Source organism: Leucopleurus acutus (genome assembly GCF_964270905.1).
Source record: "Leucopleurus acutus genome assembly, chromosome: 2".
Taxonomy (NCBI): Eukaryota; Metazoa; Chordata; class Mammalia; order Artiodactyla; family Delphinidae; genus Leucopleurus; species Leucopleurus acutus.
The window spans coordinates 9,146,806-9,160,630 of record NC_139143.1 but is presented as its reverse complement, the minus strand read 5'-3'; the positions used below and the strand labels follow the sequence as shown (position 1 = coordinate 9,160,630).

At 35.7% G+C, this 13,825-nt stretch overlaps 1 protein-coding gene across 1 annotated transcript in view; it reads left to right on the top strand.

Annotated features, from left to right (window-relative positions):
* Positions 1–13,825, top strand: part of CDC73 (cell division cycle 73) — a 91,089-nt gene that overhangs the window by 55,751 nt on the left and 21,513 nt on the right. Inside the window, exon 11 of the mRNA XM_082834583.1 lies at positions 9,416–9,473. Within this exon, the coding sequence (XP_082690709.1) occupies positions 9,416–9,473 (58 nt within the window). The remainder of the gene's footprint in view (positions 1–9,415; positions 9,474–13,825) is intronic.

Genomic DNA, 13,825 nt, shown 5'->3' with positions numbered 1-13,825 from the left:
ATTGTTTATGGTCTGGTTGGCAATAGGGACTTTAGTATAAAGAAACTTTGCAAAGTTTTCAAAACTTTGCAAAAGAGACAGGCAAAGGTTATAGGATTAGGAAGGGGTAAGGGTTGACTTTAGGGTTTGATTTCTTCCCCTCCCTAATTTCTTAGAGGATGCCCAACGGATTCACTTACTTTCAGCAAATACATTAAGCATATACACAAATTACAGGAGCATATGAGATACTGCATCATTAGCTTCCTTTTTTTCAAGAGATTTCTAGACTTGATGGGTACACAAATCATTATAAAGATGGCACAGATAACTAGAAGTAAATGTTATATAGTTATTTACAGTTTTTCCCTTCAGGTAGAGTTTGTCTTGTACAATTCACTGTGGTCTTACTCAGTTTCACTGCTTTGATACTTTTGATCTTCCCAATTGGAGTTGGTTTTTTTAAAAAAAATAAATTTATTTTATTTTATTTATTTTTGGCTGCATGGGGTCTTTGTTGCTGCGCGTGGGCTCCCTCTAGTTGTGGCGAGCAGAGGTTATTCTTCGTTGCGGTGCACGGGCTTTTTATTGCGGTGGCTTCTCTTGTGGAGCACAGGCTCTATGCGCGCGGGCTTCAGTAGTTGTGGCATACGGGCTCAGTAGTTGTGGCTCGCGGGGCTCTAGAGCGCAGGCTCAGTAGTTGTGGTATACGGGTTTAGTTGCTCCGAGGCATGTCGGATCTTCCCGGACCAGGGCACGAACTGTGTCCCCCTGCATTGGCAGGCGGATTCTTAACCACTGTGCCACCAGGGAAGCCCTGTAGTTGGTTTTATGTTACATTTTTATCTGTTTAATTTTTATGTATTTCTAATATTTTATCCCCTTTTAATAAATAAAAAGAGGGCTCACAGATAATACAGTTCCTGAGTTTTAGTGAACTAAAATTTTAAAAATGAAAATTTATATATTTCTGTTTGTACCCTCCATTTTTTTAGTGTCTGCCTGATTACTTATTAATTTAACATATTGAGTATGTTTCTTTTTCATAAATATCCTCATAGTAGACTTTGAGTTTTATCTGTATTTCCTCTGTAACTTTTCACAGAATTTGTATTTATTAACATCTCTGGAATTTATAATGTTTCACGACATTTCAGTTGCCTGTCTCAGTATGTGTGATTTCAGATAGTTAAGTATGTACAGGTCTCTGTTTTATTTTAGCTTCCTCAGTCAGTTTCTTGAATCATTAAATGGTAAAACATTGAATATTTTCTTTTAAAGCTTACAATATTGTTATTTCCCTTTCTACCTGTATTGCCAGTAGCTATAATCTTTGGTTCCCAAAACAATGAAATTAATATAATTCCAAACGTGTAACCTTCGATAGAGGGAGCTGGTCAGGAGAATATTATTTATTCACACGAAACAAAAGAAGAGCAAATTTATAAGCTATAGAGCAAAATTATGAGCTGTATGCGTTTGAAGAAACATTGAATTATGTCTTCAAACTTAATCAGTTAATTGGACCCTTCGGGTTGTACTGTAATGGCATTGTTCCTATTGAAAAGGTATTACTTACATTAGAATAATGGAATTTCAGAGCAGAATTGGACCTTTGAGGTCATCTAAAAATCTAGTTTCCTCATTTTACAGGCAAGGTAACTAAGATCCTGAGAGGTTGTGATTTTTCTCAAAGGTCTACTCTTAATGTGGCAGGGCCAAAGCTAGAACCTAGAGCTCAAGACTTGTAAATCAAGCTTTTTTTTTTTTTTTGCACTGATTTATTCTGTCTCTAGTTAACATCAGTGTATTTGTTTTTAGTCCATGGATCCATAAGCTACACAAATGAGCCTGTGGACCTTCTACCTTACCCGTATCCCTCTGCCACTATAAAAACAATTCTGCCAGTTTTAAGTGAGAATGATAATGCTTTTATTAAAACTCAGTGAGAAAGAATTGTTCATTTGTACCAGAAAGTATGTGATCATTATAGACTTTGGTGTTAAAGGAGATCAGTACACATGCTTTGGTTTGTTTCTAATTGCAGTGCTGTGATTAACATTTCATCTACATTCATGTGGATGTAATTTTTTAATCTACAGATAAACAATTTTTAAAAACCTGACATTTTCCCAGTATGAAAGAATACCTCTTTAAAGATTTTGTGTTCTGTCTCACTCTCGTTTCCTCTCTTTTGATCCAAATTTTTATTGCTGTATTAGTTTGGGTTCTCCAGAGGAACAATCAATAGGATAGATAGATCGATCATAAGGAATTGGCACATGTGCTTAGGGAGACTAAAAAGTCCCAGAATTTACAGTCATCAGGCTGGTGACCCAGGGAAGCTGATGGGATGGTATAGCTTCAGTCTGAGCCTGAAGGACTGAGAGCCAGGAGGGCCGCTGGTGTAAGCTCCCGTCTGAGGCTGAGGCAGGAGAATACCCATGTCCCAGCTTGACCACTGCCAGGCAGAGTGAATTCTCTTTTATTTTGCCTTTTTGTTCTGTTCAGCCCTTCAGTGGATTGGATGAGTCTCATCTCCTTTGGGGAGGGCAATCTCCTTTACTCAGTCTGCTGATTGAAATGTTAATCTTATCTAGAAACATCTTCACAGACACATCCAGAATAATATTATAACCAAATGTCTGGGATATTAATTCCTTATCAAATAAATGATTTGCAAGTATTTCCTCCCATTCTTTGGGTTGACTTCTCACTCTGTTGATAGTGTCCTTTGATGCATAAAAGCTTTTAATTTTGATGAAGTCCAGTTTATCTTTTTCTTTTGTTTCCTGTACTTTTTGGTATCATATCCGTGAAACTGATGTCAAATCTAATGTCATGAGGCTTTTACTCTTTGATTTTTTCTATAAGTCTTAAAGTTTCAGCTCTTAAATTTAGGCTTCTGATCCATTTTGAGTTAATTTTTGTATATGATGTAAGATAATGGTCCAACTTCATTCTTTTGCATGTGCATATCCAGTTTTCCCAGCATTATTTGTTGAAAAGACTGTCCTTTCCCCATTGCATGGACTTAGCACTTTTCATGTATGTGAAAGTTTATTTCTGGGCTGTCTTATTCCATTGGTGTATAGGTCTGTCTTTATGCCCTACTACAGTGTTTTGATTTCTGTACCTCTGTAGTAAGGTTTGAAATCTGGAAGTTTTAGTCCTCCAACTTTTTTCTTTTTCAAAATTAGTTTGCCTCCTTGGGGTTCCTTGAGATTCTGTATAAATTCTAGGATGAGTTTTTCTTTCTGCAAAAACACCTTTGGGATTTTGACAGGGATTGTGTTAAATCTGTAGATTGCATTGGGTAGTATTGAAATCTTGATATAGTTAATTCTAGCAGTCCATGAACATAGATGTCTTTCCATTTATTTATGGCTTTAATTTCTTTCAGCAACACTTTGTAATTTGCAGTGTACAAGTTTTTTTGCTTCTTGGTTAAATTTATTCTGGAGTATTTGATTTTTTAAAAGCCATTACAAATGGGGTTGTTTCCTTCGTTTCTTTTTTAGATTGCTCGTTGGTAGCGTATAGAAGCGCAGTGGGTTTTTGTGTGTTGATTTTGCGCCCTGCAGTTTTGCTGAAATAGTTGATTAATTGTGGTAGGGCATCTGTTCCCTGCACAACCTCCCCACCCCGGGAATCTTTAGGTTTCTACATATACATCTTGTCATCTGCAAAGAGATACTTTTATCAATTCCTTTCAGATTTTGGATGTCTTTTATTTCTTTTTTTGCCTAATGTCTCTGGCTAGAACTTCAGGTACTATGTTGAGTAGAAGTGGGGAAAGTGGACATCTTGTTCCTGATCTTAGGGGAAAAGGTTTCAGTCTTTCATCATTGTGTATGGTGTTAACCGTGGATTTTTCATATATATACACACATATATATATAGCCTTTATGATGCTGAGGAAGTTTCCTTCTGTTCCTGGTTTGTTGAGGGGTTTTAATTTTTAAATCATGGAAGAATGTTGACTTTTGTCAAATGCTTTTTCTGCATTAATTGAGATGATCATGAAGTTTTATCATGAGCTTATTTTCCCTTCGTTCTGTTGGTGTGATTTATTACACTGATTGAGTTCCATATGTTGAGCCATCCTTGTATTCCAGGAATAAATCCCATTTGGTCATGGCGTATAATCTTTTCAGTATGCTGCTGAATTTGGTTTGCTAGTTCTTTTCTTATCTTTGTATAGAGAATGTCTCTTTATGGAAAGAAGATGGTTTAACAGTTATTAGTCTCTCTTTATTTTGGGCAGTGAGCTGGACACACAGACATATACACACATACACACTTACAGACAAATACACACATACACACTTACAGACAAATGCACATATATGCACATTATGAATAATTAAATACATATGTAATTATATTTCTAATTTTTCAACTTCTCTTCATTTATTCAGTCACTGGCTTCCTCCATTAGATTGCCAATCTCATAAGGGCAGGGACCACGTGGCTTCTGTTTATACTGCTGCATTCCCAGTTTCTTGTTTGGTACTTGATGCTCTCGGTGAAAGTATGTGGAATGAATAAATAAATTTTGTTTCAGTAATCTTCTATGATATTTTTACCATCTTCATTTAACAGATTAAAGCAGTTTAACCAGTATAACACTAGTGAATCAGTAATGCTAAGGTATGGATTTGTTTTAATTATTACTTAATGTATATTTATTAAGCATATATACCATGCATCAGGCTCTCTATAACAGGCATTGGACATGTGATGGACAGTCCCTGACCTCAAGTAATTGATGGTCTGGTTGTAAGAAGTAGACAAGTAGTTATATAGCATAATGAGAAATTTGATAGAGGTATCAAATCTATATATTTAACAGGCATACCTCGTTTTATTATACTACGTGCTTTGCTTTTTTTTTTTTTTTTAAATAAATTGAAGGTGTGGCAACCCTCCTTGTCAGAGGATGGCTAGCATTTTTAAACAATAAAGTTTTTTTTAATTAAGGCATGTACATTTTTTAAAGTCATAATGCTATTGCACACTTAATAGACTACAATATAGTGTCAACATAACTTTTATATGCACTGGGAAACCAAAAAATTTTGTGACTCACTTTATTGTGATATTAGTTTGCTGCAGTAGTATGGAACCAAACCTGCAGTATCTCTGAGGTATGCCTGTATAGATATACTATATTTTAGAAATGTGCCAGCTATTTTCTGTATTGGCAAACATTGTATACATATGCCCCCAGGTTATGACAAGTCTACTTAAAATTTGTGTTGAAGTGTTTTGTTCCTGAAACCTTTAGTGCTTTTCAGCCTCATTGTGATTTGCTCAGAGTTGCAGTTTCCTTTTTGTACATAGTTTTTCCAAAATACTTGAAGACTCACTCAGTGAACTTAAAAATTCAGTTGCTGAAAGAAAAAAATCCTGATACTTGAGAATTCTGAATATCAAATCCAGATTTCATGGGAATGAGTTACTTTTTAAAAAGAAAAAACATGCAACTGTAAATTAGTATTTGTTTACTTTTTAAAACATATTACTTTTCCTCTCATAAGTACAGTAGTCAAAGAGGTAGATTATAAACTCCTAGAATCTGCATATATATTCTGTATGTTTTCCTCATTAAGCAATTTCAGTATTTCATTAAGTTTCATATAAATAGCAATTTTCAAAATTAAATATAGTATATTTTGCATACTGATACTTGTAACAAATATTCTTTCTTATGATATTTTATATTATGGTTTTATTTTCTACTTGTTTAAACAGCAAATACCACTGTTCTGTCTCCCAATACCAGAAGATTTTAGGTTATCTCATTTGCTAAAAGAAGGCAAGGAAGGACTGTAAACAGTTTACTTTGTTTTTGTCTTGTTACATTTTGCAAATATGATTCTATCACTATTTCCCCCATCCCTTTTTATCAGTTACTTCTTTTCCAGAATGCCTCAAGTCTTAGTGAAATTGTAATGATTCTGACTTTTTAAGAGAAAGCAGATTTTCCTCTCCAGTTGGCACAACTTGTCAGCTCTTTTAGTTGTTTTTGTCCTGTTACTTTTCTTTTCCCAGCTGAGTAGTATTTTCCCCCCAATCCAGATATCTTTAAAAATATAGAACTGTCGGTTTACTCCATGATACTGCCAATTATTATTTCTGTTTCTTAATATATGCCAGATATACCACTATGTAGCCTTTGAAAAACTATTTCACCTCTGTCTCTTCATCTTTAGAGTAAAGGGTGCTGGGATTGGACTATATGGTTTCTGAGGTCCTTTATGCAATGACTTATACAAATTTATTTCAGAATAATGCAGGTCAGAGTAGAATGAGCTTTTAGCTCTTAGTATTGGCTAGGGCGTCCTAGAAATGGCCATGAACTAACGACGTGATTAGTGAAGGTCTCCCGGTTTTCATTCCAGGAGCCCACAGCCTACTGAAGTGTCATAGCTGTGTATGATTGTGTGCGTTTGAGCTTATTTGTGTGTGTTTACTTCAGAATTAAGCAAAGTTATACCATAGTGACTTTTGGCAACTCAGAATTTTCAGTGAATCTGAGAAAACAAAATTAGATAACACTCTTCTGGTTGCAATTAACAGATTCTGCTCAACTAGTTAAGACAAAAATTGTTTGTGTGGGGTGCATAGAATGAGATGAGGGATTTTAATGGCTCTTAGAATCAAGAAGAGTTAGCAGGAGAATAGGTCTTACAGGCCAGATATTATGAGGGATATTGTATTCCATGTGTTTTCTTGTATGCTGGTAATGTTGCAAGAAGGGGGACCCCTTCCAGGGCCCGAGAGTGGGCTCTTGTCTAACACTTGGAAATGAATTGTCTGAGGAGACACGCGTGCTGACAAAGCAAGAGACTTTATTGGGAAGGGTCGTCCTGGCGGAGAGCAGGAGGGTAAGGTGACCCAGGAGGACTGCTCTCCCACGTGGCTTGCAGTTTCAGGCTTTATGGTGATGGGATTAGTTTCCAGGTTGTCTCTGGCCAATCATTCTGACACAGGGTCCTTTCTCGTGGCACGTGGAACCGCTCAGCCAAGATGGATTCCAGTGAGGAGGATTCTGGGAGGTTGGTAGGACATGTGGACTGGCATCTCTGTCCTTTTGACCTTTCCCATATTCTTCCGGTTGGTGGTGTCTTGTTAGTTCCGTGTTCCTTACAGGATCTTCTGTCATAAAATAACTCATGTAGATTGTTACTGTCCTTGCCTGGCCAGGGTGGGTGGTTTCAGTCAGTGTTTTCCCTAACAGTAACTTCATTATGTCCTTCTGCAGATGGGTTTTCTCCATGGGTCAAAAGACACGGTTATCTGTAATTTTAGACTTAACCTCCTTATAGCCTTGTGACTGGCGAGCTCCAATTTATAAAACACATATCAAAGAAGAACTCTCAGTAGCCCTAGCCCAGGACATATGTCTTGCCCAGTGACCAGGAACCAGGGGATTATTGCCAAAAGGAATGATTTGGAACGGGAAGGGGTCATCAAGCAAAGATTGCTTACTTGGTAAACATAAAATGCCCATTATTGATATTTAAAGGGATCTAGTTTTGAAGACAGAAATACTTAAGGGTAATAATTTGTAATGGAAAAGACTTTTCTTTTCCATTCTAGTGCTGTATTCTAGTGATTTTGATCTAAGTCTACTCTATTCAGGTGAAGAGGGCTTTGATTTGGATTCAACCAGCCTTATAGTCAAATGCAGACAGAAAGAGGTCTCCATATGTGTGTGCTCATTGTTTTTCCTGTCTCATTTCCTTTATTTTTCTTCCTTCTCTGTGTACTTAAACCATACCCAGTGAGTCTGTATTTACATATAAGGATTTAAAAGTAATATGGTTAAAGCTTAATCTTGTTATTTTATTATACAATGTCTAGTTAATTTCTATTTAATGATTATCCCTTGGCTTCTGATTTTTAAAAGTCTAGACTCAGTTCAATATGACACACATTTGTTGAGTGTTCTAGGTACTAGATTTACAAAGAGGAGTAAAAGCCGTTGTGTCCCCTAACATGAACTTAGAGAAAAATATAAATCAGAAATTTCAGCATGTTAAATGACGTTAAATGTTTAATATGCTCTCCACCTTAATAATAACTCACTTTCTTTACATTTAAAATTTTACTTGAATATAATTTACTTGTAGTGTAATGACCATATCATTAGTAAGCTTGACAAATTTTCACAAACTTAACACATCCATGAAACCAGCATCCAGAGTGACTCAGTTTCAACCACACAATGTATAACTAAATGCATAACAGTGAAAATATTGGAAAAGGATGTTCTGCTGTCTTCGGGTACCTTTTTTCCCCAAAAAGTTTTTGCTAGTTGCCTCTGCTGCTATTATTTTTTGCAGTAAAGAATGGTTTCTTTGGCTTTTTAACTGAATGCCAGGAATCCCACCGAATTCCAAGTGAAATACATTCTCTGTGTTGGTACTAATTTTTATAATCATTAAAAAAAAAAAAGATGCTTTGGGATAGCTTATCATTCCAAATGATTTTACCATTCCAAATTTTTGAAGAAAATGTAATATGATTAAAATTAACATTGTTTAGCAGGACTTCTTTAGAAATGTTTCTGTGGTTGTAGTAGTGATTTTTATTATTATGGATTTATGTAACTTCCATGATATTTATCAAATTTCCTTCACTTGAATACAACTAGAATAAAATCTCCATGAGTTACTAGTTGTTTTTGAAATTTACACTTGTAGCTTTCTATAAAGAAAAATGGTTTAATGAAGAATTTAGTGTGAATATGATTGAAACTATTGCACTAAATATATAGATAACTTTTGAAGTATCTTAAGCATTTCAGAGGCATTTATTCTTGAGTATATAATTGATGTACTTCAATACATAGCATATTTCCTTGTATATATTACATGCTTAGTAATTAGTTGAGATTTGTTATTCAGTTTTTAAGATATTTTCAACTACTCTTAAATGTAACAAATCTCATCTTTATAAATGGATTATTTCCCCTGAATATTTTAAAACGCATTTAATTTGAAATATTTGCATTTTTTTAAATGAACTCAAGGTAACACTTTCATCTTTCACATGTGAGATTATGTATCATTTATTCATTTTGAGACTCTTTAAGGGAAAAAAAGATTGACTTGATTTTTAAACTGGTAACGACATTTCTGAGAATATTATAATTGCCAGCAATTAAGCAAATCATTGAGTATTTGAAAAATACTGCCTACTTACAATAACTACTGAATGGTAACAATTTAAATATATTCCCACTAAAGATTTCTCTTACTACTTCACAACCAATAGCATAAAAGATAAGGGGAGGTTTTTCCTTTTTTTTTTTTTTTTTTTAAGTGGAGTGACTGAGAGAGATATGGAATTTCTTTGCAGTAATTAAATGAAAGTGTTTATCATGCAAAGGAACTTTAACATACCCATTTTTATTCTTTTAAAGGAGGGTGCCTCGGCCCGTAAGACGCAGACTCCTGCAGCACAGCCGGTACCAAGACCAGGTAAAAATATAAAACTTTTTGATTTTTGTTTTTTTCTATAATCATGACAGTGAAAAATTTTGATAATGTATAATGCTTTGAAGGAATTGAAATTTTATGTAAAATACTTCAAAACTAGTATAAGAACATTTACTTGAGTAAATAGGTATAGTTGAAGAGTTAAAGAAAATTTTCAAGAAAAGGTTTTTAAGATTTTAAAAACATGTTTTGAAAAGCTATTTATTATGTACCCATTCCCCCATCAATTCCTTGTTTGAATTCCATGATAGTATGGTGGATGTGATTTTTGTTTTTTCCTACAGAAGCATAGAACCATAATTTTAATAGACTGATAAGCAGCTTTGATGTTTAGATTTTCAGATATCTGTGTTATTGAGCATATTAGATTCCATAATCATTTTTTAAAATATGTATGTTAATAAGCAAGGGTAGTATTGAAGTTACTGGGTTGGCCAAAAAGTTTGTTCGGGTTTTTGTAACATCTTATGGAAGAAACTGAACGAACTTTTTGGCAACCCAGTATGTTAGGAGTATTTTCTTTTCCTCTTCCTAGTACCTGAAAAGATTGATCTTTATAAATGCATGTAGATATGAACGCTATATTCATTTTAGGTGTTTTGGGTTTGATTTTAGTGTTCGTTTGTTTTATTTTTACATTTAGCATAGTATCAGTGCTGTTAAAAGTGGCTATGAAGAAAATGAAAAGAATTGAAAAGGCACAGTCAGGAATTTGACTGGGTGATCTTCCTTTTCAGTTTGTTAGTGTCAGTAGTGCAGATTTGTATATCTTTTTATTCATAGTACATTCGCACATAGGCTAATTCTAAAATTATGTAGATTACAGGTATTCAAATTTCTGGAAGCACTTTAAAAGCATGATGTTAAGAGGTTTATATTGGGATGGTTTTGTAGGCTCTTTCACTGTGTCTTGGATCCATAAACCTGGGTCTTGACATGGCTAGTATTTACTTTTTTTTTAAATGACGGGTTTGTTTGAAATCTTTGTTAAATTTGGAGCACATTGGATGTAATTTCTTTCAGATGACAGGACCATGGCACTATTTTTCAGTAGAGAAGACCATACCAAAAGCTGTTAATGAGAATATAAGGAAGAGCAATTAAATTTAATAAGTATTATTTGAATGCCTTCCATGTACTCAGTGCCAGAAACTAGGAGAAGCTAAAGGAGCTCTTTTCAGGAATGAAGAAAAAAGTCAAGGAAATAAGAATGGGCAGAATGAGTTGGACCCAAGGAATATAGCCTGCAAAGTAGAGGAATATTGTGAAGGCAGTTGAATGATAGATACAGAATTATTTGTTTTCCCTTGGAACGGGGGGATGGCAGGCTGTAGTTGGTCAGTCTAAAGAAGATCACATGAGAAATTCAGAAATGGTATAAAAAGGAAGAAATCACCACCTGAGGATTCTAACTCTGTTTTGTGCTGTGTGATAAATAACTGTCTCCATTTCACATTTTCTCAAAATCATTAGGCAGACAAAGGAAAGGGGTAGGGGTGGCACTAATACCTGAGTAAACCCGTTTGTTCAAATGTGCCATGTAATAAAGCAAAGGGAGCTGGGTTCTACCAGCTAGTTAGTTATGTGGTCCTGGGGAAGGTCACATGTGAGGTAAGGAGCTGTGGGTCTTTTCAGCTTCTAATATTCCATCTTTCTTTTTCGATTGTTCTGCCATGGTGATTAAAATGGTTGAAATTAATCTTATCTAATGTCTCATAACAAATACTCTGACGCCCATCCATGTGAGGTCTCTTCTTCTTTTACTCACTGATTGATTCCCATAGGTCCACAATCCCTACCCACCATTCCAAAAGCAGTGATTTATTATTTTATAAGTTTTTAATGCTCATTTGTCAGTAAGACCTGACTTGAGTGGGCGTTAGCAGTTTGTCATCTTTGTCTTGATCAGTGAAGTTTTGTTTTGCAGATTGTTAAATGTATTTGCTTATTGGGTCATGCCCAATTTTGAAGGCATATTGTGCAATATATGGCATGTTCACCTGGATTATCTTTTTAAAATTGAAAAATAAAAGAAAACCACACAAAACATTTCTGGCAATGTAACGTTATACATGAGACAGCATAGATCTATACTGTTATTTGTTAGGTAGAGTTTGAATTATTTGGAAATAGGGGACTGAACTACCTATTCTTTTTTCCTTCAGTGAAGGAACTCAAGGATGGTGTTCCTTTTTTTTTTTTTTTTTTTTGGCTGTGCTGCGAGGCATGTGGGATTTTAGTTCCCTGACCAGGGATTGAACCCGCACCCCCTGTATTGGAAGGCGGATTCTTAACCACTGGACCACCAGGGAAGTCCCATGGTGTTCCATTTTTGATCATTTTTTCTTATTTATTCTTTCATCAAATATTTATTTAGCACTAATTGTGCCAGGCAAGTCCCTGGGTCAATTTAATATTTTAAAGTGTTTACAATTATTCCCAACTTCTAAACATTCATTTAGGGAATATAACTAACAAGAGGCACATGCCTTCCAGTGAATTAAGAAACACAAGCCTTTGATAAGCTACAGTCCTGGAACTTAATGTTGTTTCCTTTTATAGCCACATGAATCTCTTGCACATATCCCTGCTCTTGCTGCCTCTTTCTAATGCGTGTACATCACATACTTCACTTCTCCATCTTTCATTCTTTACTTCTGTTTCAGAGGTCTTCTGAAATGGGTAGGTGAGTACCCATGACTCTGTAACTCTAGTTTATCTGCTTACTGCTCATGTGAGATTGAGAGAAGAGAGAGTTAGCCCTGTTCAGTGATCCACTTTGTAACCTAGGTGTTGGTTGGATTACCCCATTCCATAGTTTTAAATCTATGTGCTGATGATTTTCAAACTTCTGTCCCTAATTCTTCCTACCTCTGTTATCATCTGTTAACTGTTTAACATTTGGATGTGCTGTAGGCATCTTAAAACTGATTAAACCTTAAAACCTTTGCTCTTTGATATTTTTCCCGAGATGTCTTACTTCACATTCTTCTGCTTCTTCATGAATAAATGACACTGCTATCAACTCTGTTTCTTAAGTCCAAGACTTAGGAGTTACTCTTTATTTTTCACATTTGCTTATTCCTCTCATCTAATATGTCAGTGAGTTCTGTCAAATTTACCTTTTCTGTATTTCAGATTTATCTATTCTCTGTATCTCCACTGCCACAACTCAAGTCTAAGCCACCAGCATTTCTGTAGACTAGTACATCTTAAAGTATTGATATTAGTCCATTACCTGTTTAGTTCTGGTCCCTAACAAGATACAGATAGGAATTGAGGGTACAGTACTGGCACAACATCCAGGTGCATGGCCAGTTTTCTACCTGTTCATTGTTACTGTATTTTATTTAGTTGACCTTGGAAAGTTTACAGAAAAACCTTATGCTTAACTGCACATAATTTGGGTAGCACCACTATAGAATATCGGTGATAGTCCTAACTGAGCTTCCTGCTTTCACGGTTGTCCCTCTTATTTTTTATTTTTATTTTTTTTGCGGTCCGCGGGCCTCTCACTGTTGTGGCCTCTCCCGTTGCGGAGCACAGGCTCGGGACGCGCAGGCTCAGCGGCCATGGCTCACAGGCCCAGCTGCTCCGCGGCATGCGGGATCCTCCCGGACCGGGGCACAAACCCGTGTCCCCTGCATCGGCAAGCGGACTCTCAACCACTGTGCCACCAGGGAAGCCCCATGGTTGTCCCCCTTTTGATCCCTTATCTAAATTTATTGTTTTTCCCTTACAGAAGGTGTGATGTGAAAATCAAATTATGTCACTTTCTGGCTTAAAAGTTACAGGGTTTTCCAGTGGCACTTAAATAACAAACTTAACGTTGCCTAGAAAGCCATACATAAAGTGGCTCCTATGTGTATTTTTAACCTCATCTCCTGCCACTCTTCCTTTTGTCCCCATGGTCTGTCTACACATTTGCAGTTCCATAAGCATGACAGTTTCTTCCTGCCTTTGGCATTTGCCCACATTCCTACCTCTTACCAAGACTGTTCTTTCACTTGTTCTTTGCAAGTTGGCTCTTTTTTGTCCTTCAAGCCTCAGCTTAAATGCCATTTCCTTTGAGAGGCTTTTTCTAAGTATTTTGTCTAAAGGACACTTTAATATCAGTGTACATTCTCTTTGCTCCTTAATATTATGTATTCAGATTTGTTTATATGTGTTTGTTTGCCTATTTGTTATGGTCTGGTTCCCCTATTTTACTGAAAAGTCTTTGAGGGCAGGGATTATTTCTGTTTTATTTATCATCATAAAAATAAGAACCTAGCAGAGTGCCTTGTACATAGGCTGTGAATAAATATTTAAGTAAAGAATATTAATTATATTTG